The 24,753-nt window shown below is 45.2% G+C and overlaps 7 protein-coding genes across 7 annotated transcripts; 2 read left to right on the forward strand and 5 right to left on the reverse strand.

The window, feature by feature from the left end:
- Positions 1-445: 445 nt before the first annotated feature.
- PtrM4_150050 (uncharacterized protein) lies at positions 446-886 on the reverse strand (the record flags this gene model as incomplete). Its single annotated transcript, XM_066110033.1, has 1 exon — positions 446-886. One exon carries the CDS (start codon positions 884-886, stop codon positions 446-448), a length of 441 nt encoding a protein of 146 aa, XP_065960016.1.
- Positions 887-1,031: 145 nt separating this feature from the next.
- PtrM4_150060 (uncharacterized protein) lies at positions 1,032-1,640 on the reverse strand (the record flags this gene model as incomplete). The annotated part of the gene is made up of 2 exons (XM_001938550.2): positions 1,032-1,242; positions 1,306-1,640. The coding sequence occupies 2 exons, from the start codon at positions 1,638-1,640 to the stop codon at positions 1,032-1,034; spliced, it is 546 nt and encodes a 181-aa protein (XP_001938585.2).
- Positions 1,641-2,012: 372 nt separating this feature from the next.
- Positions 2,013-2,988, reverse strand: PtrM4_150070 (uncharacterized protein; the record flags this gene model as incomplete). The annotated part of the gene is made up of 2 exons (XM_001938549.1): positions 2,013-2,828; positions 2,878-2,988. The coding sequence occupies 2 exons, from the start codon at positions 2,986-2,988 to the stop codon at positions 2,013-2,015; spliced, it is 927 nt and encodes a 308-aa protein (XP_001938584.1).
- Positions 2,989-3,499: 511 nt separating this feature from the next.
- On the reverse strand, positions 3,500-5,172 carry PtrM4_150080 (CorA domain containing protein; the record flags this gene model as incomplete). The annotated part of the gene is made up of 4 exons (XM_001938548.1): positions 3,500-3,850; positions 3,903-4,531; positions 4,583-4,904; positions 4,957-5,172. 4 exons carry the CDS (start codon positions 5,170-5,172, stop codon positions 3,500-3,502), a joined length of 1,518 nt encoding a protein of 505 aa, XP_001938583.1.
- A 3,302-nt stretch (positions 5,173-8,474) lies between these two features.
- PtrM4_150090 (UbiH, 2-polyprenyl-6-methoxyphenol hydroxylase and related FAD-dependent oxidoreductase) lies at positions 8,475-9,785 on the forward strand (the record flags this gene model as incomplete). The annotated part of the gene is made up of 1 exon (XM_001938547.1): positions 8,475-9,785. One exon carries the CDS (start codon positions 8,475-8,477, stop codon positions 9,783-9,785), a length of 1,311 nt encoding a protein of 436 aa, XP_001938582.1.
- Positions 9,786-10,301: 516 nt separating this feature from the next.
- PtrM4_150100 (NemA, NADH:flavin oxidoreductase, Old Yellow Enzyme family) lies at positions 10,302-11,402 on the forward strand (the record flags this gene model as incomplete). Its single annotated transcript, XM_001938546.1, has 1 exon — positions 10,302-11,402. One exon carries the CDS (start codon positions 10,302-10,304, stop codon positions 11,400-11,402), a length of 1,101 nt encoding a protein of 366 aa, XP_001938581.1.
- Positions 11,403-23,485: 12,083 nt separating this feature from the next.
- On the reverse strand, positions 23,486-23,839 carry PtrM4_150110 (uncharacterized protein; the record flags this gene model as incomplete). The annotated part of the gene is made up of 3 exons (XM_066110034.1): positions 23,486-23,566; positions 23,622-23,684; positions 23,735-23,839. 3 exons carry the CDS (start codon positions 23,837-23,839, stop codon positions 23,486-23,488), a joined length of 249 nt encoding a protein of 82 aa, XP_065960017.1.
- Positions 23,840-24,753: the final 914 nt, after the last annotated feature.

Genomic DNA, 24,753 nt, shown 5'->3' on the forward strand with positions numbered 1-24,753 from the left:
ACATGTTTTCGCGAAGGGTTCGCGATAAGTCGGCCCCACTGTTTTTTATTCGGATATGACATCCGGCGGGGTACAAATATGCGGTTGAGGTGTGCCCTGCAGACTGCGCATGCAGCGGGCATTTTAGCTGCAGCAGTCTGTGCTTTGGCCATGTTTTTGTTGAATGCGTTGGGAAGGAACTGGTGGGAAACTGGTTTTATGCACATGTATGTGCTTTTGTAACGGTAGCGGGGCTGACCTGGTTCCTGGTTATGTCAGAGCAGGAATATCGGTGGGACGCGTTTGTTGGTGTTGTAGGAGGGCCATTTTATATGGGCAGAGATACATGTACTACCATATTCTTCTTTGGAAGTGAGAACTACAGTACTACTCGTCTCTCATACTCTCGTGCACGGGCGATGGCCAAAAACTCCAAGCCTCAAAACCATATACCCTTCCTTCCCCACTAAGTCTCAACATGCCAAGGATACGTTATCTTAACCCACAGCAAGTCCATCTCACTCGGCTTCCTCATCTGGTACAAAAGCTGCGTGCCCTGGTCATGATCATTCCAATGCACCCACTCTTCTAGAGCGCATCCATCACCATTCATGCGACACTCCTCGGTTGCGTCTCCGTTTACACTCGGATAGTGCATGATGCTGGAGAGGGCATAACCGATCATGGAGGTGATGGGCCAGCCGGGCTCAACCAAGTTGATAATGTAGGCGGAGCAGGAGTATCCGTACTTAATCGCGTGGTACATGTCTAAGCAGAGGCCGTCCTCGGTGATGCGGTCGCCTTCTGCAGAGCGAGCGCGGTTCCAGCAGTCGGGCCAATCGGCGAGGCGGTGGTAGTCGACGCGGATGTAGGTGTCGCGGTCGGGGCGGTTGTGCTCGTGAGCCATGCCTGTGATGTCAGTTCGTGTTCAATATCCCTTCGATCCTCGTTTTTTCCAGAATTTGACGCCGTGCTTTCTTACCTAGAACATGTCCCAGTTCATGCATAGCCCCGAGAAGCGTATATCCATCTGCAATGTGAACGAGTTGCTGTCATGGCTTCCCGTTCTGCGTCAAGCCCACACTAGCGCCCCAGCTGGTGCCTTCCGTATACTCGATGGCAACAGTGTCTTGGGGTACAGCTAGGTTCCACGTATTGCAGTCACCGCCCGTGGAGCAATACAGTGGCTTTCCCTGGTTGTTCTTGCGCTCTTGGAAACTAAGTGCGTGGCGAGTATCGCTGCCTGCAGGACCACCCAAGTATCTGCATGATTCCCTAGTCAGCTTTCCGGCCATTGAAAGGTTTACTCAGTAGTATAGCACTTACTCAATCCACTTTGCCATGGTATTCTCGACGACGCTGCGGACGTTCTTGCGGTCGAACTCTTCGGTGAAGCAGTACGGAATGATGACTTGGTTGTTGCCATCGCGTGGCCAGGGAATGGGTCCGCCGTTGTTGCCCCAGGCATCAGTTGTACCTTTGCCGCCGCCGAAGCTGGATGTCGCCTCGAGCTCGGCAATATAAGCAGGCCAGTTGGAAGCCTTGGTACCGTTGGCGTAGACAGGAGCCGGGGTGCCGCAGAAGGGGCCAAAGTTGATTGTCGAGTCGATTACTGCAGCCGCAGCTGTGAGAGCGGCGAACTGTAAGGCAGTGAAGAGCATTATGTTGAAGATCGTTTGGCTGATCAAATGTCGCTGCTCGGGTGGAGATGGTAGCGAAGGGCAAGTTAAGTATGAATAGGCGGAGGGGGCGCTCTTTTGACTAACGATGTGTTATGAGGCGGCGCGAGCGCAATATGCTCTCTTAGACATCAGAGTGAAAGGACGGAATTTCGATGACATAGCTAAGTGCTGAAACGCGAATACCGCCCCTCTGTATTTATGTGACCGATGTAATATTATGGCGGACGTAGTTGTCTTGATAGAGATGCGTGGATAATACCCTAGGGAATTGTGCTATGGAGTTCCCCATGGTTGCATTGAGCTGTCTCACGAGATAGTGCAACACGTATGAGTGACCGATGCCCATCTAGTTCAGCAAGTCCCAATTACATCTGCCTTCTCTTTCTGCCTGCCAAACTTCAAATAGCCCGATTGCAATTCCAAACCTTCCTTCTTGCCCACGGCCCACTCATCTTGAAACTCTTTGAGATTCGCATTGAGCTTCCCAATAAATCGTAAGAATTCTTTCCTGCCTTCATCTTTTTTGAAGTATTCGTTACCAACAAATCTGCCTAGCGTAATATGCGCAGATGGCGCTGTATAACACATATCGATACTGATACCGCTCTCTAGCGCTTGTGTGTGCAGGTCAGCCCGGAGGTGATGGTATGTGTAAATTTGGTCCGAGGAGGGGACGAAACTCAACGCAATACCCATGTTATCGATATTGATCTGTGGGAACACGAGCTTTGGTCGATGCTTGGAGGTAGGAGAAGCCCCGCAGGCATTTAGCATGCTTTGAATCCTGTCCAAACTAATCTCTTCCACGACTGCACGGAGATGAGAGACCGGATGGCGATGCGAGAGCTCAATGACTGAGAGGTGAAGGTTCTGAGATGGCATGATGTAAAGATCGGCCCCAACTAAGTCTAGGATTTGCTTCTGGAGGGACATGATCAAGTCTAAGATGTTTCGGGGAGGTCGGGCCCAGATAACAGAACAATTGACGTCCTGTGATGCCAGATCGTTTTCCACGTCGTCAATATTCGGCTGTCTTTTCTGCTTTTCCAGATATTTGATCAGTGCCTGATCAGGCGTGACTGGGTTAGACACCGCAACAGCAAACAACTGTACTTGTTTCGCATAAAATGATTCACGATGTGATTCATACGCTTCCCGGACTTTGATCTAGTCAAGTTTATCATTGGGATTCGCTAAAGGTAGGTAACTAGCGTACTGGTCTTCCCCGGCACCCAGGATCATCCAGTAATTCCTTATACCAGTTTCTTCGCGATGGAGGACCGGCAGTAAGAGCGGGAAACTCGAATTTCTTGGTTGCGATAGTCATATTCTTTCAGTATAGGGTGGAAGCGTGGAAGCGTGCAACCGTCTCTCTCTGGCGAATTTATAGATCAAGCGATTGCGAGTGAATCCCGTGTCATTACGTGATTGATAACAGGTAGCGCATATGCACGTCTCTTATATGCAAATGGTGTGTTACAATTAGCGCTGAGTGGCCTGAACAGAAACCGGTGACGACGCCGTGTCAAGGTTGCAGGGTGGGGTCCCGAAGTCGGCAGCTTATCCGTTGGCACCTGGATGACACGGCATACTTGACAATGTGGGTAAGCATTTAATAGTCGTGCCTAGCAACTACAGTAGCCTTTGTACACCAGTATGTAAAGTATAGCTAGGCATCATGTCACTCGGGTGCTATTCAATTGCGAGTGGAAAATCGTCGGGTCCACTCGATGTTCGCGAATGTGCTCCTTCTGCGCGCACTGCTCTTTCGCCGCAGTCCTTTTTGCAACTTGCCGGCCTCCTCATCTTCTCGAGCGATCTTTCGCGAAATCTCATTTTCAGTCCTTCTGCGCCACATATACCAAGCAAGAAACGTCAGACACGTCAGCGGTACGATTGTGATAAGGAGGATCCACCACTGTGATGCCGCGCGAAACGCCGATTCCGCCATGTTGGAAGGTGAGCCAGATGAGGAGCTCTCCTGGTAGAACAAATTTGTGCCCAGTACACCCTACAAAGTTGTAAATTTGTGTGCTACCGTGGGAAAGGGCGCTTACACAAATGAAAGTGCCAGGCAGGAAAAGCATGGACACGATTGCGATGGCTCGCATGGATGCGCTTTCGTACATGGCTTGTTTTCCGACCTTCTCACTCCAGCGAGCATTTTGTTGTCCAGATAAGTTGAATAGCTGGAATACTGTTAGCAGAATGAATGCTTCAATCATATGTAAATTAACTCACTAGGTCCAAAAGCCTCTGAGCTCGATTAGCCACATCTTCGATGGATGATCGGAAATAAGTCAGCTGGCTGTCTAGTCGGTCAAACTCTTCTTCAACTCGTAGGTATAGCCAGTCGCGTTGGTCTTGGTCCGGTGTCTTTCTCACAAGCCTGTAAAATAGATCGTGTTGTTTGCGCAGCCTATCGATCACGTCGAGGATGAATGTAAGCTGCACCTTGTCTTGGTCCAGATTTCGCATGGTTAGATGTAGCCTCCGCACATTGATGGCGTTAACTTCGTTCTTTTGATCCTCTGACTTGACATGTGCTTTCTCCTCCTCACCTCGCACGCTATCTCTTGGGTCTCGCGCAGCTCGTCGGTACCATTGTGCGGTTGAGTTGAAGTGCAGTAAAGAAATAGCAAACGGGCTTTTCGCCACTTCTTGCGTGCTGGGTTCGGTGACGAGCTCATACAGCTTCGACATAAGCTCCAACTTGAGCTTACACGTTAGATCGTTGTATGATCTGTACTTTAGCAACACAATTGTAGAGTTGGTCGCAGGGCTGTACTTTGTCACGACAGTGATCTTGAGGTCGGCATCCATATCTACCTCGCGAAAGTATGCTCGTGCGCGGATGGCATACCAAAATTCTGGGTGTAAGGGGTGAGTAACTTGGACGAGATGACGTGCACTTTACTTACCAAACCCTTGCACATGGCCTTGTTCACTTTTGGTGACTCTTGAACCAAATATCTGTTCTTGGCCTCTCAGATGCGAGCATGCGGCAGGCGCGATGTCATACTTTGTCAAGATCTTGATGAGGGAGCGTCTTGAGATATTGAACCTGCTCGCCTCCCATCGAACAGGTGGCTCTGGCTCTGAGGGATCAATCGAACCATCATCATAAAGCTCATTTCTCCTGAACAGATCTGCCGTTTCGATGACCTGGGATGCCGTGTCTGCTATGCGCTCATGCACCATCGGTAGTATCAGGACGAATCGCACCTGGGGTGGAGCTTCACCCTAGACTGGGACTGAGCACCAAGAAGCCAAATGATTACGGTATGTGGCTTACCAGCAACTTGTCAATCCCATCATCGTTGTGGAAGCCAATCGTGCCTATTCCGTGGTTATGATCAAAGATTTGTATGTGTGAGTCCTCCGCATAGCCCTCTGAACGCCACGACCTCCGTTCGTGTTTCAACTCCTGACTTGCAAGTTGACCATCGTCGAAGGCTGCGATATACGTCGGCAAATTGAAGGGGTAGTCCTTATCGTCATTGTTGCCCATGATGGAGTGAAAAGTGCGAGCGTTGAGCCTTGCCACGATCAGGCGGACTTCTGGTATTTGGTTGCCATGCGGCTTTTCTAGCTGAACACATTTGACTATGTCAAAGTTGCGGCTGGAATGTTCAGATCGCATAACAAATGCACACCAAATGCACACCAAAGTGAGTGCTTCAGAGAGCCATTGGTGGGCCAAGCCAGCCACTATAACAGGCAGGACGCATCCAGGGCGACCGCATGGGGCGAAAGGCAGCCTCTTCGCTCGAGCAATGACCAGTTATATTGCCCGAATAAAATACGGCGTCTACGTAGAGAGAGACACAAGACATTCTCAGGCTTCAGGCTGCCTACATCGGCTTGAGGCTTGCGGTGGTGGGTGTCTAGGTGAGTTGATTGTGCGCACTTATCTCCGGGGCTCCCCACGTCCCTAAGTAAGTACCTAACTTAATAACTACGACCGGCCGTATCGGTGCGTGTCAGAAACGCCATCGCAGCGCGCACCAAACAAACCTTTGATGTTCTATGTGCTTTTTCAATGATTTGCGAACCTCAATAACTAAAGCCTTAGGTCTGCGCAATACTGCTGACGAGATAGTATAATGTAGGGGCAGATCTCGCAAGGCTGTTGTGTGTCATTGATTATTGTTATTTTTACGCTGTATACGCCTATTTTTTATTTATAGGCGAACTATATCTGCCGCTCCGTAAAAGGCTAGTACGCAAATTGCATGTGAGCTTACATCACCGAAAGGTAGCGAGGCGTAGTTAACGTGCTAAAGCCGTAAGAGTTGGTGAGGGTAGCCACTCGCCTAGCATGGCCACTCGCCTAGCACTCACGTTAGTCTAAGATTAGTAATTAATAAATCACTTTACTGCCTCTGTGCTTAGGTAGGGTATTATGAAGATCGCCTGCGGCCTGTACAGTCCGTGCGCAGTCAACGAGCCAGTTCAGTCAACGAGCCACCCCAACCCCTGCTGCCTCATGAACCCACCCAACTTCAACGCGTCATAACTCCACAACCATGGACCCGATTCAAGAAGCGATTGAATATATCGAATCGCGTAAGGCTGGAGATAAATTCTTATACCGCTAAGTTGCAAAAATATTTGGAGTTGATCGAACGACGCTGTCGCGGAGGCACCGGGGCGCACAGCGACCCAGGGACACACAGGCGGCCGAAGATCGACGAAACCTTAACCTACAACAAGAGGATGAGCTTATTAGATATATAGAAGGGACTACAAGAGACGGTGTACTACCTACACGAAGTATTTTAAGAAATTTCGGCACCGCGGTTGCGCAGCATAAGGTCTCCAATAGCTAGGTTACCTAGTTTCAACACCGTCATCCCGACGAGCTTATTACCAAATAGGACACTAGTATAGATCGTGAGCGTCACCTAGCTAACAACAAGCGTAAATACGAGTTGTACTTTAACTTGCTACACTCTAAGATGCGAGAATATGAGATTAAAGAGCGCAACACGTATAATATAGATAAGAAGGGCTTCTTTATTAGTATCGCCTACCGCAGGAAAAGGATCTTCTCTAAGGCAGTTTATAAGTCAAGGGAGCGTACTGCGGCGATAAGAGATAGTAATAGAGAATAGGTAACGCTGCTGGCTTGCGTATGCGCTTCTAGAGAGGCATTGCCGCTGTTACGGATCCATAGACTCGCTCGGCCCATGGCTCCCATATCGATAAGATCCTTATCTTATCGGACTAGCGCCTTGGCGCCCACAGCATAAGTTCGGGCTCACAACGTAGATAGCTCGATAGCTTGTATCTTGTCAAATCCAATCTTTCTTGATCGATCCCTCACAGCCGCCCGCTCTTATCTACTAGGGCATCTCTAGGGTTTAATTAAGTTAGGTTAACAACCTGTTAGCCGATCAACACTAAGTTTTCGTATCCTACTTAGCTTTAGGGTAGTTAAATAATAATTTAAGACTTGCCTAGCTTTAACAGGTCTTCGAACGCTATACAGCAGCCAAAGCTCGCCGGTAATAGCGCCTTCTAATCCTTAACGGCTACGCTAGCCACCTTACGCCTAGTTTTTTAGAGTATTGTAAAGCTAAACGCATTATAGTTATAGTGTATCCACCTTATTTAACTCACAGTCTGCAGCCGTTAGATGTCGTGCTCTTTTCGCCGCTTTCGAAGCACTACACTAAGGAGCTTACCTAACGCCTCTAGCGAACCTAAGGCCTCTTAAGAATTACTAAACGCGACTTCTATAGCAACTTTTAGCTAGCTTAGAGCTCTACGATAACTCACGATCTTATATTAAAAAGTTTTCAAGCTACAGGCGTATAGCCGATGGACGCAGACCTAGTACTTCAACGCTTCAACAACCACCCACAATAATAAGATAACGAGCTAGGAATTAGAGAGCAAGGCGACGGCGATAGCTAGCCTTAGCTGCGCAAAATTTTTGACGCTGCGGTAGCTAACAAGGCTAAACTTAAAGCTAAATAGCTGTCCTAAGGCCTGCACTCGCTGTAGGTTAACAACGAGCTTCTCTACCTCTAAAACGCGGAGCTACGCGCTAAACTCGACCTTATAAGATCGCGCCCGTCTAAATCAACAACACTAACTACTTAAGAGGGCGACGATTAGCACGGCGGAGCTGTATTCTATAGTTCTAGGAAGCTTGCTAGCATCTGCGCGCGTAAGGCCGCAGAACTAGACGAAGCCGCGGAGCTACAACTCCAAAAAGCTCGCGATAGAGAGAGAAAAGCAGTAGAAGCAGCTCACAAAAAGTAGGATTAGGCAGCCGCAAAGGCGGCTCGACAACAAGCTAAAATAGAGAGAGATCGCGAGCAGAAACAGCGCGCTAAAGAAAAGGCAGCAGAACAGGCGCTTAAAAAGCAACAACAACAAGCTGCAACCACTTAAAAAAGTCGCGATACAGCAAATAAGCCTAAGCGAAAAGCCTTACATAAAGTAGCAGAAAAACTAACAAAGCGTCGTCGTGTTAGTGCTGCATTAAGTTAGGTTGACGCTGGTCTACCTAAGGCGTCTCCCCCACCTAAATTTGGCCTGCTCGACCGCAAACTTAGGACGCCCGCGAGATATAAGTAGTGCAAACGCTCTAGAAGCTTCTATATATTAATACACTAAAAAATCTCACGATAATAGCTATTGTGTGTGGCTTAATAACCTCATCTTTTTGATCGTCCCATATTGGTGGGGTGGCTCGTTGACTGAACTGGCTCGTTGACTGCGCACGGACTGTAGTGAGCGCCACGTCTGGCGCTCTACTTGACCTGATCTACTTGCAAGATTCTACCCACCGTCACGAACATGAGCGATTCCGCACCCCAAAACAATAAACGGCTTCCTATTGCGATCGTCGGTGGCGGTCTCGGCGGTCTTAGCCTTGCAATTGGCCTACTTAGGCATGGCATCAAAGTCCATATTTACGAAGCGTCGCCTGCGTTCTCCGAGATAGGTGCCGGCATTGGATTTTGGAACAACGCAACTAGAGCGTTACAACTGCTTGATCCCCGGCTGCTGCAAGGCTTCACGAAACACGCGACCTTCAATATAAACCCTAAGCGTAGTAACACCTTTAACACGATCAGATGGGGCATGGATGAAAGAAAGCAGAATGGACACAAGGCTGGAGACTTTGCATTTTATCAGGACGACAATTCAGGCCCTAAGGATTTACCCGATGGCCTCCGGATGAGAGGTCGCATACACAGGGCACGATTGATAGATGAGATGGTAGCCCTGCTACCACCGGGCATCACAAGCCTTAGCAAGAGTCTTCAAAGTATCCAGGAAATGGGTAATGGTGCAATTGAACTGGCCTTTACGGATGGAACGACTACTCTAGCTAGCGCTGTCGTCGGCTGCGACGGTATTCGCAGCAAAGTTCGCAATTACGTGTGTGGCTCTGATATTCGAGCGGAATATGCCGGAGAGTGCGCTTTCCGTGCCCTGGTACCAGGCAGTGAGGCAATAAAAGCTTTGGGTGAAGATATGACCCTTAACAGCCAGCTATACTGTGGTTACGGGGGGTACGTAATCACATACCCTATCGAACACGGAAAATTCCTCAACGTCGTTGCCATGCCGCAAGATGTACCTCCCAACCGCAGTTGGAACCACGACAATTGGACAGTGCCTACAAGTGCAGATGAGATTCGAGAAAAGTTCAAAGACTGGTATCCGCCGCTCATTGATCTTATCGCACGACATCACCTCCCGACCAAATGGGCACTCTTTGTCCTGCAGCACGACGCTCCGTACTTCAGAAACCGTGTCTGTCTCTTGGGTGATAGCGCGCATGCCACGACACCACATATGGGCGCTGGAGCCGGTATGGCAATAGAGGATGCATATATACTCAGTCATCTTGTAGCTGCTGTGGGCAGCACTGGAGACATTGAGAAAGTATTCCAGGCATACGACGCTGTGAGAAGGCCACGGACGCAGGAATGTATAAAACGTAGTATGGATACAGCTCTGGTGTATGACTTTATGGATGAGGGGATACATGATGACATGGAGAAGATTGAGGAAAGACTCGACGACAGTTTTGCATGGTTGTGGCACCAAGATCTGGAAAGGCAACTGCAAAGCGCCAAAGACCTTCTGACAGCATGATCAGTAACTGTCAAAGCCAAGTGTACGCACAGTTCTGGTCGTCTTTATCGCCTCGATCTTCGAAACGATGTGTTGTTATGCAGTTGGGTGCTTTGGAGATGTTTGACAAGTGGGGATCTGCTGATTAGGTCGCGGCTCGGAACGATGCAACACCAACAATCGCTGATGCCATTTGGCCACCGTATCGCGTTCAGGAATCACGTATCTTGGCAAGTTACTTGCTTAGTCCTAGACTAGACTGTTCTGAAGGGCAAACCTGCAAGGATTTCAATAGAAGTGATGGAAAAAATCGACGTCATCCGGGCTTGCCGTGCAAATGCCGAGATCTGCCGAGCTGCGGGTTTTGATTTCAAACCCGAGGACCGCACGCGAAACATCTGTTCTAAAAGTTATATAAGAGCAATTCTACTGTTCGTCCATGCATAGCAGCTCACGCAGTTCTCATTGATTTCCATACTGATCTGTAAACCATCTAATTCTCGGAATTCCCCCCAATCAACTGCCCACACTATCAAAATGGCCGCCGAACGTCTCTTCCAGCCCATCAAGCTGGGCTCCATTGAGCTGAAACAGCGCATCGCCATGGCCCCTCTAACCAGATTCCGTGCCAATGACGATCACGAGGTCCTTCCCATGGCCGCCCAGTACTACGGTCAGCGCGCCTGCGTGCCCGGCACACTTCTCATCACCGAAGCCACTCTTATCTCAAAACAATCTGGAGGCTATGCCAATGTTCCTGGGATCTACACACAAGCCCAAATCGATGCCTGGAAACCCATCACAGAGGCAGTGCACAAGAAGGGCTCATTCATCTACCTGCAACTATGGGCGCTTGGGCGTGTGGCAAACCAAGAATTTGCCGAGAAGAACGGCATCACGATCAAGAGCTCTAGTGCGACACCCCTAGGCGAAGGCTATGCTACTCCAAAGGAAATGACTTTGGATGAGATCAAGGAAAGCGTGAACGATTACGCTCAAGCTGCCAAAAACGCCATCCAGGCTGGCTTCGATGGAGTCGAAATTCACGCCGCAAATGGCTACCTGATCGACCAGTTCCTACAGGACACTTGCAACAAGCGTACCGACTCGTACGGAGGCTCCGTTGAGAACCGCTCCCGGTTCGCCATTGAGGTCGCCCAGGCCGTTGCACAGGCCGTAGGTGCAGACAAGACTGGTATTCGATTAAGTCCATTTTCCGAGTTCCAGGGTATGAAGATGGAAGACCCCCTTCCACAATTTACCCACATCATGCAGAAACTGGATGCGTTTGATCTTTCCTATCTGCATCTCGTAGAGGCGAGAGTGTCAGGTAATGCAGATGTAGAAGGCTACGAGTCTCTCGATCCTCTACTCCCGCACTATTCTGGCAAGTTGCTGATTGCTGGGGGTCTCAAGGCCGATTCGGCAAAGAAAATTATCGAGGCGCACAAGGATCGCGAAATTGTGGCGGTATTTGGACGGTACTTTATTTCCACCCCCGATCTCGTATACAGGTTGCAAAAGGGTATTGAGTTTACTCCGTACGACCGAGACACGTTCTATGTTCCGAAGAGCGAAAAGGGATACATTGACTATCCTTTCAGCAGGGAGTGGAATGAGGAACATGCGGCGGTGTGATTGTTACCTCAACATGTATTGCTTGAGCATCGTGGACATGGTCTCAAGGTAAAGCATGTAGAGCAATGGCAGTTTCTCAATTTCAACTACGTACCTATGGTCTAAAATTATTGTGGTTGATTTAGCGTACTAGAGTTTCATCCTGAACCCGGGGCAGCTGTCTGCACATATAGTGAGGCAATGCTGTTGCACATATACCGTCTCACACTTCGCAAAATGAGCATTGGAACAGTTCTTACTCCTGGATTGGTATTACTTGCCGATCTCGTCTGTCTTCCTACGTTTCGATGCATGCTTGTTCTCCGGAATGGCAATACTTTCTGCTAGACTGGCAGCGGTGATGACTGTGGGCTCAAACTCAGCGCCACATTCAGCTTGGCAGGCCCGCCGTGTTCGATCCACGTCTTTGTCGTTATAGCCCACTTCGTCCTCTACATCTTCAGAACATGAGAATCATAAATCTTTTATCGAATCGGGTCTTCAACATGGACTACAAGGGCATCAGCCTCTTTGACAAATTTGCGCAGATTCTTTTGACCCTCCTTGGTGTCCATCGATTGATTGAAACACGGTTACTTTCCCTATCCCTGGATGGTTGTTGAGGATTCATTTTTTTTCCATCGAGTGGTCTAATTGCCGGTTCCGCAACATAGGCTGCAAATATTTGCAATGAGAGAAGAGACATGTGAAGTGTCCGCCCATTCGAAGTCAGGTGGAGCTGCATGTCTTCCTGGTAGGTAATAGTACCTATCTGTGGACTGGCGATAAAAACATGCCATGTTCCTCACTAGATTCATGACTGCATCTGCCGCAAAAGTGACGTACTTCTTGACTCTAGACTTGGCCTCCTTGGCCTCCGCCTCGTCGAGCTTCAATATGGCTCGCTTACAGGAGGTTTGAGCTAAACTATATTACTTGTTATTAACCGCTAGGTATTTGTGTTCCATTTCAGCTTTCTACAGGGCTTTCGTAGCACTGTTGGTAGTCCAGATTATGCCAGCATCTTTCGCATGTTCTCTCTCCTACATTTCTTCATACATTATGGAGATATCGAGCAGACACACAAGCTTGCTCAGTTGAAGGCATGCTATATGCCATGATCTCCTATCAATATAGTATTGATTTAGGCGGTACGCTTGTTTCCATGGCCCACCGCATTGCTGGAAGACTTTCCCGATAGCAGCAAAAAATTTAAGGCAAAACTCCACTTCGCAGATGGGATGATAGCCATCAGTAACAAAACCGGAAGGATGCAGCTCGTGTCCGCACGCTATTGCGGGACTTTGTTCCGGACCCGGGTTTTATCCAGCTCAGATTGAGCAAGAGCGTCATTGCCACGCCTGTAGTTGAGGAATTTTCAGTATTCAGTGGGGGCTCGTATGAAACCTGGCTCGAAATTGTCGTAACGTTCTTCTTGCCACTTGATAAAACGTCGCACGTCCTCGTGCGAGAAGACGAGAGCCACAGGCACATGACCGACGATTGAACGCACCATTGGGTTGACAGTTAAGTTGAGGTTTCTACGCTAATCGTAAAACAATATAAGAGCGGTGTAACAATACGTTACAGGGGCTAGTAAGTGAAGGAGCATGGCAAAATGTTTAAGCATTTACTGGGGGTCAAAGAGCTATACAGTGTATAATACTATTCCAATTGCACAAATTTAGTGGAAGCCGGGACTTGTAGTGTTAGTCTGGGACTTTTAGCCGTTTAAATATAATTCAATCTTGGGTTTAGACTTATTCACCCGTCTAACTACAGTTCTGCGTTGAAGGCAGACACTTCAGCATCCCGCAACATTTGGAGCTGAACGTATGGCGGGACACCTAGGTTTTTGGCAGGAATTTCCCGCCTCAACTTCTCAATGTACCAACCGACGTCTCGCTCTTCTTGCGTATCGCTCACAAACTCGAGCGATACAAGTGCTCCCTCACGTGTTGTATAGAGAATAAGAGCCTTTGCCATCCGCCATTCGTCATCGGCTTCATTCCACTCTCCACGGGACTTCTACGCCTGCATTGCCGTAAATATGCCTAAGATTTTCTCGCCGAGTGAATGGTATCGAAGGAGGATAGGCGTACGGGGAGATGTGACTAGTGGATTGCAGGCATTCATCTGTGTTTGGAAAGCATTTTGTAGCGCCGCAGCTTCTTTTCCATCACGTACACGAAACGTAGCGCGAACTTTGAGGTCCAGTAGCTGTTCGAAATCGTCGTACATCATACTGGTGTGAGCCATCTCCCAAAGCCTTGAGGACAGCTATGATTTCCAGCTAAAATTTTTGGGCTTCTGCGCATGAGGCGGCACTTTTCACAACCAGGTAAAAAGTTCGTGTCTGGGTCGAAGCTCACTGACTTCTTTGGTTGAGCTAGACGGGTCTTTCTAACTGCTAATCTAGTTGCCGCAAATATCTTACCAAGTTCTAAGGTCCACATAGTAAATAAAGTGAGTGATATAAGCTTTTAATAAATTATAACGTACTCCACAAGCATGCGGCGCACTTTTGCCAAGACCCCACCAAAACCACACTCTATACGTGATGCCTCAATATAACTAAACTAAAAAAGTCTTAAAGAAAGCTAATATATAGACTGCGATTCAGGCTATTTAATAAGACGCAATACTAAAGATACAACGCGCTGCAGCGATCTTTAGCGTTCCAAAAATAATATTACGAAGGCGTCTGTCTAGGACACCTTCACGACGCGACTATATGCCTAAAATAATAGCTCTTCGTAGATCTAAAGAAGTAGCAGTTATTTAGCATACAATAAATATAGTTAACTATAGATACCTACCCTAGCTTACTAATATAGAAGATATAGCTAATTCTCTACTTACGACTTATTACCAGAAGCTACTGTAGTTAGTAAGTGAAAGGGGCCGGCCCTGAGGGTAATTGCCAGAAAGAATCAGATGAATTCGTTAACCTAAGATCTATAGAGGGCTATCCGGCTTCCGGATATCTTTACCGGTAACCGATTTGTCGGGCGGGTCCTTCGTCCGGTATCGGCAGGCTCTGATGTTCTGGTCTCCGAGGCTTCCAGCCGAGTCTTATCCGACTGGGCCTAGCCCATTACAGTAAGAGCTAGGCTGTAAACTTCGTTAAGCGTCTCCCTAAGCTTAGAGTTAAGTTTAATTAAAAGTACGACTATAAGAGAGCCCTCTACGAGAATCCTATAATCATTAGAGGCTAGTTCGAGCTTATAGAGAGTACTAAAGCTAAGTGTAGCTGTTAGATATTCACTCTTATCTGGAATACTGATGAAATTGGTAATAATAATGATAACGTTAATAGTCAACTGTTGCAAGTACGAGCTTAGGAATAATTGGGATGAGGATTATTATCTTACTATCTATGAGATGAGAGCTCGTTATATGCGAGCTCTGTTGGGTACTAGTCTATAAAGGGAAGGTGCAAGCTCGGTGTTAGAGCTCCGTCACCAAGTAAGTATGAAATAGAGCTTTACTGCGATACACCCTCTAGATTCTTGCACTTATGTTAAGAGTCTAATTAGTTAGGCTTAAAGCTTATATTATTATCGTTTACGAGCGGGGTAACTAGAGTTTGCGATCTTAGTTATCTCCGCTAGCGTGTTTTTCGCTTCTGCTGCATACCTAGCTGTTACGGATCCATAGACTCGCTCGACCCATGGCCGCCATATCAATGAGGTCCTTATCTTATCGGACTAGCGCCTTGGCGCCCACAGCATAAGTTCGGGCTCACAACGTAGATAGCTCGATAGCTTGTATCTTGTCAAATCCAATCTTTCTTGATCGATCCCTCACACTAGCTCTTGTTATTACCCCGCGATCTTAGTGTTATAAGAAACACTATAACAATTCTTGTCGCGATTACAAACCACTTTCTATTAGCCCGTTCTCGTCTTTCTAGCTATTAGCGCTTAGTGCGTAAGCTTTTCTCTATTATAGTAGTAAGTTTCTCGTATCTAGTGCTCCCTATTTTTAAGCTTTTTCTAATCGCGTCGTAGGGTAGGCGTAAATCTACCTATAGTAAGACCTCTAAAGAGGATACTAAATCCAAGACTCTAGCGAAGAGCGCCTAAGCTTAGTTATTAAAGCGCAAAGCTAATAAATCTGTAGAATCTCCCTAGAAACGAAAGACTAAGACCTAGCGAGTTAGTACTATTATACCAGTGATGGGCTAGACCCATGTATGCCTACTTGTAGGCTGAGAGAGAGCAGCGCAGTTATGCCTCCTACATAAATATCAACTACGCAAGCTGAATCGCATTGATTCAACTTGTGCATGCCTTTTTGTCAGATTGTGATGGGTTATCAAAGACGGGGATAGTAGTATAATAATATGATGGGGATCGATTGTATTGTTCTGGTCTGATCTCGTGTTGTTCTGTTGTCCAACGCTGTTCGATCAGTTGGGTCGCGGTGGATTGTGCGCGCTGACTAATTTAACTGATCCACAGAATCCACAGCTCCGAACACCCGGATTTTGTCCACCACCCAAAATATGCCCATATTCTGACACTTTTGCGCAAAGCGTGGCGTATGTAGTCGTGCCACTAGTCTTATAGACTCACGCCCGTTACAATACCGTAGGAGGAGCGCGTTAGAGCTCGTGCTAATTGTCACGATACTACAGCTGGGTCATACTTCGGTAGGTCTTAAGGACCCCTTCGGAGACCTATCGGCCCAAGCCAGCTACAGTCACGTGCTATAGTCGTATATATCATCTCACTGAATCCTTGATTTCTTCTTAAGGATTCGTCTTAATACAAGCCTATACCTACATCTTAGTGCCTGTTCGAATACTCCTTACATGTAGCCTGTTACATATACGCGGGTCTTTAACGCCGCGATTACTTTTAGTAATATCTAAGAAGAGTTTAGAAGGGCCGGATTAGTTCTATTTAACCTTGACTTATTACAATAGGCCTTAATATCCGCATCTAGACTCAATTATTACTATCTATTAGTGACTCGCCCTAGTAGTTATAAACCCCTCGTAATACCCTAGAATTAGGGTTATAATTAACGCTAGTAAAGCGAAGGATCTAGACGTATATAAATAGCTCGCTGATAAGTATTACTAAGCATTTTAACTACCTTTGTCAGATATTCACTCTCATCTGGAATACTGATGAAATAGGTAATAATGGTGATGATGTTGATTGTTTCTTGGTTCTGTCTACGGTTGTGGGAACACCTAGGGGGTGCCAAGCCTTCCTGTGATCCGATTAGCTCTCACAGATGCCGGGTCGCGCTAGTCTAACCCAGCGTCTGTACGCTCTCATCTTCAACAGTACTATTATCTAACACACCCCTTTAGCTTAGACGCTCTTTACGCTTATAAGCTAGGCACTTAGTTCTACTTAAGGCTTACCACGAGATTTTTAAGTTTTTCTTGAATTTCTTTAAGTAGTGCTGAGTTTCTCGCCAGAATTTCTTTAGCGGAGACTAGTCCTAGTTAGTTGTTCTAGGAATTCTAGCTATTTGTTTAGTAGTAATAGCTTAGTAAGACCGTCGGCGATTATATCAACGGTAGGCGTGTACTCTACGGAGATCTAGCCTATCGACACCTCCTGTCTAATCTAGTAGTTGTGTATATTAATATATCTAAGTTTAGTTTAAAGCTTTAAGACCTCCTTAGTAACTAGGCGAATAGTCTGTTTATTGTCGCATTAAATAGTAATACTAGGGGTGTTAAGCTAGATGTTCAGCTCCTTAAGGAGGCGGGACAGGAATAGAGCTTCCTTAGCTACTTAAGATAGGGTGAGAAGCTTAGCTTCTGTCGTTAATGTTGTAATAGTGTCTTATTTATTTACTTTCTATGCGATAAGTCTATTAAAGAGCTTAATCATGTAGCCTTATAAGCTCTTCCTATCTAGGGTATTATTAGCAAAGGAGGCGTCGCTAGCTATCTATAGTCTAGTACCTCCTCTAAGTTATAGCGCGAGGTGTTTTATCGCTAGTAGATATAGAAGAACACGGTCGGCAGCGTTATAGTGCTCTGGTTCTAGATTAGAGAGAAAGCGGGCGAGCTGCGACGTCGCAAAGGCGATGTCTAGTTTAGTAGTTACAGCTATAAAGAGGAGTAAGCCTATCTTACGCTAGTATTTATTAATTTCTAATAGGCAGGCGAGCCTATCTCTAGGGAGTAGCTCGGCAGTCACTATTAGCGTGTCGTGTCTAATGTTAGTATGGTCGGCCAGTCTACTAATCTTATCTGCGTAGGCCGCCTACGACAGTTAGATCGTCCTTAATTTACGATCTCTAATAATCTCGACGCTAAGGAACTATTATAGGTTATTTCCCCTTATAAAGAGGTACTTCTCCTATAGGCGGGTAATTACCTACTAGGCGGATTGCTCTATATCTTTATAGTATACTAGTATAATGTCGTCCACGTAGAAGAAGATAATAATACCGCCTTTAATAAGACAGCAGGGCTCGTAAGGTACTTCTTAGAAACTAAGTTCTTTAAGAGTGCTTATAAACTCTTTCTACTAGAGGAGCGGAGATATGCGCAGTCTATATAATGCCTTGTTAAGCTTAAGTATAGTACCTAGCTTCTAATAGCTGCGTAGTACTCTTACAAATACTTCTTAGTCTATTATTACATGCACGAAGGTATTTACTACGTTGTACTATTCAAGCTCTAGGTTATACTTTACTACAGTTATAGTTAGTATTTAGAACGATTAACTTATAAGGGTTGCTGCTTATATGTCTTACAATGTAATGTTTTACTACCAATTACCGCGGATAACTAGTTATGCCCTATACTTAAGTAGTTAGTAATGCTTATTAAGTTTATAGGTGTATACTTATATATAATCTAGGATTTACTATCTTATTTACTTAATTTTCTTTGTAGAGATCTCTATCTGTAAGTTTATTTAATAGTAGCTTACTAGATAAGACTATTCTGCTTCCTTAAATAGTTCTCCTATTAGGTAGTTCTTAAGCTTAGTTTAGCATGTTAGCAGAGATAGTAGCTAACTACAATAGGGCTTTAAGCCTTTAGTAAGCATTTTTATAATCGTAGCCTTATCTATAGCTACTCCTTTATATTTTCTAACCTTTCTAGCTTAGATACCTACTATAAACACTGCTGCCTATAGGGTAGTCTTAGGGGTTCCTTGTTAATTCTTCTTATCTAGCGATGCTCTTGCTATTAGCCGCGCAAGTACCGCTGCGGGTAGCGGTGTTGCTAGAGGTGTTAGGTAGCTGTCCTAGATTTTCCTCCCTTAGAAGTATCCTGGCTAGTCGCCCTCGCTGTCCTAAGCGAGTAACTCCTCTAGTAGACTGTCTTCGTAGAAGGACTCTATCTCTAGTTACTACGATAGCGTTAGCAGCTCGATAGTCCTTATATATATCGCAATTTCTTCTAGCGTACTATGCATAAGGCTATCTATTAGGTCTTTAGTCTTACCGTTAAATACTAAGTTTCCGTTAAAAACAACGTCTCTCGTGCTAATTACTTTAGCGAGTAAGAGTATCTAAATGTGATAGATGTTTAATAATTAGTATCTAACTAGATATCTAATCTATGCCTTTAGGTTAAGGCGTTATAGGCGCGACTTCCCTCTATAGGTGTTATTTATTATAGCGAAAGCTTTGCAGCTATATACCTTAAGATAAGTAATGTTTAGTTTTTAGAGAGATGTAACTATTCTGTTACTAAAAGCTACTCATATAAAGAAGACTTCGTATAGTGTCTTCTAGTAATTGTTATAGTTTAGGGTTCTGTTATAGAGATAGACTGCGGCTTAAGTAATTTCTAGCTACAGTTCTTAAGAGAGATTAGCGTTAAGTCGCATTGCGCGTGCCTTCTCCTTGTTTACACCCCCTAAGCGCTCGGCTCTACTATTTTGTGCCTATATATCTAGGGCTAAGGGCTTAACTCTAATGTCTTGTGTTGCTAGCTATCGCTTAACATCTAGCTTAATAGTTATAATCTCGTTGTTAGACTCCATAGTCTTAATAGATATATCATAATAGTTCTTTATAAATAAGAAGAAAGTTATAAGTAGCTAGATAATAGAATTAGCTATCTAGTTATTAGTAAAGTATAGGTCCTATTAGAGCCTAAAAAACGATTTGTAATAAGCATTTAGCTCTTCTCTCTTATAATCGCCTGTGCTTTGTATATATAGAAGTTAATAGCGAGTTACTCTTTTAGGCCTTCGTCGTTAGTTCGCGGTAAGCGTCGTGTCTATCTCTTAGACTTAGCTCTTTCGCAGGAGTCGCATTATACTGTTGTTACCCCTTAAACTCGCACCCCCTTAGACTACTACACGAGGTGCTTAATTACTACTAGTTTTAGGTAGCTAAGTCTCTTGTGCTATAGCATCGCTAAAGCCTTCTTTAGTCCTCTCTACGTGCGTATTGTAATAGCTTTTATATAGATAAATGCCTAGGATAGAGGACTATACTCTAGTACCTACTAGCTAAAGGTTTCTAAGAGGTTACTAATAACTTAATTATCTAGTCCTCGTAGGTTAGTTAGGTTTAATTTAGTATCCTACTAGATTCCTCTCTACCATAGCAGTTAGAAGGATACTAGATTTTATAAAACCTCTAGGTAGATTACTATATCTCGCAGCACTAGCTTCATTATCTTATACTAGTATTATAGCGTAATGTCTGTAGTCCTGTATCCTTATATCTAAATCTTTATACTACTAGCCTATATATAGTCTGCTAATAATAACGGGGGGTAGTTGTATATCTAATCTAGATTATTTGTGATGTAGCACGTCGCTCCTAAATTAAGAATAAATAATTATGCGAGAGAGTACGTGTGCTTAGCTGTCCTACTTTGTGCGATAGTAGTAAGCGCAGCGTCTACGTCTATAATCTTTTAGCCTTCTAGTTATTTAATTAGTAACTAAGAAAGATCTAGGGTTAGTGTATGTAATTGCTTTAGCACTAGTGTGCGAGTATAGGGTCTACTTTATCCGTAGATTAGCCCTTAAAACGATGAATTATATATGCGTCTAAACTTAATAAACTTGCTTATTATTTTATTAGGTTGCCACTATTTTAGGGCAGTCTCTAGGTAGAGATAAAAGTATATTCTAATGCTATAATGTTGTCTACATACTTAGTATTATACTCTAGTAGTAGTAAAAGAGTCTTATTCTAAAGATCTCTTAAGCTTAGACTTTATACTTCTAGCTTATACAATAGTATTAGGGTCTGCCCTAGTTTAGCGTTATTTACGAGGACGTCCCTAGTACGTTATTAGCGAGGTCTACCCTAGTTTTATTTTTATTAATAGCGCGAATTTCGAACTATAAGGCGTCCCTAATAGCTCCTAGTTAGATCTACTGCTAGTAAGAGTTAATCTATATAGTCTATTATAAGCTACTATAGCTACTTTATACATCTCTAAACTAAGGGGATAGTTTATTATTATATACTCTTAGAACCGTTTTTTATCTACTTCTAGCTTATGCCTACTGCCCTACAACTATTATCCTAAAAATTAGTAGCCTATATAGGTGTAGTTTTATTAACAGCTACTAAGAAGTCTTTTATTATTATGCTAAGCTAGGATAGCTTAGGGACATTATACGTCTCCGCGTAGGTTACAGCTTAGTTATACTTAGCTAGCTACGTGTCCTATTGCGCCGCGCTTCTTATAGGCCGTAAGGCCGCAAGATAGCGCTCGCGTGCTTGGTCTTTCTTAGTCTTGTTATCAACCCTAACGGTTAGTTGCAGGTTAGCAATCTACTTGCGTAATGTCTTATCTGGGAGACAGCATGTGCGTAGTAGGTATAGTAACACGCTTAATTAAATTAAGGTTATAATATATTTGAAGCTCGATTGCTCCTTTTTGTACTAGTGTTGGTCGCTCTTGTACTACTCTATCGACATACGATAGTACTTAAGATCTTCTTTAAATACCTTTTGCCCGCTGCTAGATAGCTCGCTTAGGCGCTCTAGTTCTCTAATGCTAGCAGCTGCTTAGTAGTTAGCGAATACTAGGATTCTAATGTCTTTTAGCTCCCGAAAGAGCTAAGTAGTAGATTTTAGGTTAATCTTATCCTTAATATTGTGCGCTACGCAACGCGCTTATAGTTGCAGCATCCACCTAGTATAGTCTAACTAGTCGCGTAAAGTCACGGTCGCGTCGCGGGTGGTAAATGTGGTCATTTTAGTAGGTAGGTAAAGGTAGTAAGACTCTTAACTGTCAGATATTCACTACTATCTAGAGTACTAATGAAATAGGTAATAATAATAGTAATGTTAATTATTTCTTAGTTCTGTCTACGGTTGTAGGCACACCTAGGGGGTGCCAAGCCTTCCTGTGATCCGATTAGTTCTCACAGATGCCGGGTTGCGCTAGTCTAACCCAGCGTCTGTACGCTCTCTTCTTCAACAGTGCTATTATCTGACAACCTTATTAAAGGCGTAGCATTCATAGTGTATAAGCTTATATTACCGTAAAAGGAGATAACTAAGCTTTAAGTTATAAATAAGGCTACTACGCGGCGTAAATTATACAAAAAAAGCAATTTTATGTAGAAAAGTATATAATAGTAGAAGATAGCTAGCGTAAGACTACTCTATCGAAGTTTAGGGCGCGTAGTAATAAGAGAGTAAAAAGGCGGGTGCACGCTAAAGAAAGTAAACTGTTTTAAAGACGCTATAGATGTAAGGGGCTACGCTCAGGGAGCTATCGCACAGGTATACTGGAGTTGTATTCGATGGGGAAGAGAACTACAAGCTATCTCGTGCTAAAGGTTATTCGGAGAGCGGCTCGGAATAACCTTTTGCCTATGGACTGTGCGGTTGGTCTGGGGGTCGTTCGGACCGAGATATCATCGTGGATTCACAAACTGGGCTCCAGCCCATCACAATAGACGCTGTAGTTATATAGAGTATAACGTGTAAACGTGTAACTATATAGTAGAAACAGCCTCTTAATACTGTTTTATTCTCTTCTATACTATATCGTGCTAAGGTGGGATGTCATAGGCTATAATAGAGGTAGTTTTAGTGGGGTCTTAGTAGAAATGTTTCGAGAAGCGTGCTGATCCGCGAAGCATGCACTTACGTTACTTATTAGTTAGTATAGCCGTGCGATGTCCTAGTTTGCACACACCTAAACGCGTGGCAGAGATCAAGTGGGCGCAAGATATAGGATACGCACAGAGCAAGTGTGTTGCTAAGCGCATCTGCGTGGCAGCTGCTAAAATAAGTAGTGTTAAGCCTAGAGTGCTACGCGTTAGTCAGATCGTCGCAGATACAGTGTACGGAGTATAGAACGCGACAGAAGCCATCCCTCTCACAATGCAATCTGCCCTCACCATCGGAGCGCTGCCCAGACTTCAGGAATCGCCCAGCTGGATGCCCGTTAATGTAGTTGCGAGAGCAGTGGCAAAGATCTCGCTCAGCGATGCAAGTGCGGGCTTCGCGCTTCAAATGATGATCCGGTGGCGAATCCTCCCATCAAGCTTGTGGATTTCTTTGCATCAAAATACGACTAGGACACGTTTGGTCCGTCGAGGAGCTATGAAACGTGTATTGCGCGGGCCTTTTCACCGTCGTTGGATAGTGCACCCGTGCTCGAGGCAAACGCCGCACAGATTTCTATGTCCTCAAAAAAACTAAACGTGGCTATTGGACTACTACTACTATCAGTTTTGGAATCTCGTAAATGAATATATTAATGTCATAACTTTGGGCCAACGCCCCCGTCGAACACTCGCGCTTTCCTCTCCATATCCTCCCGTTCCAGTTGCACATCGTACCGCGGCCAAGATAGAAACGCCAAAATTAAAAGTAAATGCGTATCGAGCCGATACCATGGTGCATCCTTGTATGAAAGTAGACAATATGCTTAGTGAGGTCTGCTACTGCCATTTTTCGTCTGCCAATTACATGGAAAGAACAACATGATAGCCAGGATGATATAGCAGTGGCCTATGTAACGATTTATCAATATAATTGTCCCACTGCCACACCTCCAGTCCCCCAGCAGCGGCCAGATTACCTTGATCCGTTCCAAAATATCGCCCCAGCCCGCTAGTCTTCCGCTCATCGTCACCGTCCCACATTGACTTGACAGAAGACTTTCCTACGCTGTGTTTTTACTTGGGATCGGGATCGCAGTGGCATTGGCAATTTCCAAAATAGTCCCGAAGGGCAGTGTAACTACCGTCCTTGCTACACTACATAACTTTTAGTTTCTTCTGTACTAACACTAAAGTTAAATTTCAAACTTACTTTATTCTCTATGCAAAGCCGAGGGCATTCCTTATGATCAGAAAGGCAGTTGCTATCTATCCCCTTTTCGTCCGTATTAGCAAAGCTTGCAATGAGGTATTGGATGTACAAACCCTGAAGCCCTCCGGGGCGCTACGGCAATCATTAGCATATGCAGCAGACACGGTGCCGATGAACGGCAATGCCATGATAATGACGTTGAGAAGACGAGCGTGCATTGTAGCGGCCTTGAAATCTGCGTGAAGACGGTGAAGTATGTAAAGTGATACAAAAAAAGCTAAGAGAGTTGCGAAGAGAGTGGTATCGATGGGCTTCCGTAAGGGCACAGCTTGATATATCTTATAAAAGAGTTGTTCGAGAGGTTCTAGACTAGAATTGGTAAGTGCACCCGACTGCAAGGGTGTATGTGCATATCGCGCAGGAACACTGGGTCGTCAGGATGTTGTGGTCTCGTCTGGTTTCGTTATTGGTACCGGCTTTATTACCCGAGTTGCCTCGGATATTTCGGATACTCTCCGTCGCGGATCTCGGAGACTTAGGCCGAAGAAAAAGTGATTTTACATTGTCGACCCCTAGGCATCCGTTATGCTCGTGGGAAGCGTATATCTGGCGTGTTATGATTCATTGAGGATACAGCCTACTCCTACTATGGAGAGGGCCGGCATGAGCCTTGTCCGCTTCTTCGATTGTTGAGAGTCCACAGAACTTGCAATGAACGCTCAAAAAGAGAGTTCACTGCCACGTGTGATGATTTAGCGGTCGTCTTCATGCGTGTATATTATATTGATATTAAAGGAGTCATATTTTTCACGAAGGACCACAAAGAATAACTACTAGTTTTTAGCTCGGATGATAGCGTCTCTTAGTACACTTTTGGCCATATAAACTGCGTTAGTATTCACATAATTCAGCAGTCCTGACATAGGTAGCGCTGACGTGAGGAGAAGCAGGGATGCGTTGGTGGCACGTGCAACTAGGTAGGCCCGAAGCGTGTTGGCTGTGACTAAAGCCCCAGAGCACGCACAGCAACTGACTACAACCAGGTTCCCCGGAAAATGGCATAGCAACCGCGCTGCAGGAAAGCGTAACACACGTTGTAGAAAAGAACGCACCGCAACCTTATAGAGCCCCG

Source organism: Pyrenophora tritici-repentis, chromosome 9 (assembly GCF_003171515.1).
Source record: "Pyrenophora tritici-repentis strain M4 chromosome 9, whole genome shotgun sequence".
NCBI classification, from domain to species: domain Eukaryota; kingdom Fungi; phylum Ascomycota; class Dothideomycetes; order Pleosporales; family Pleosporaceae; genus Pyrenophora; species Pyrenophora tritici-repentis.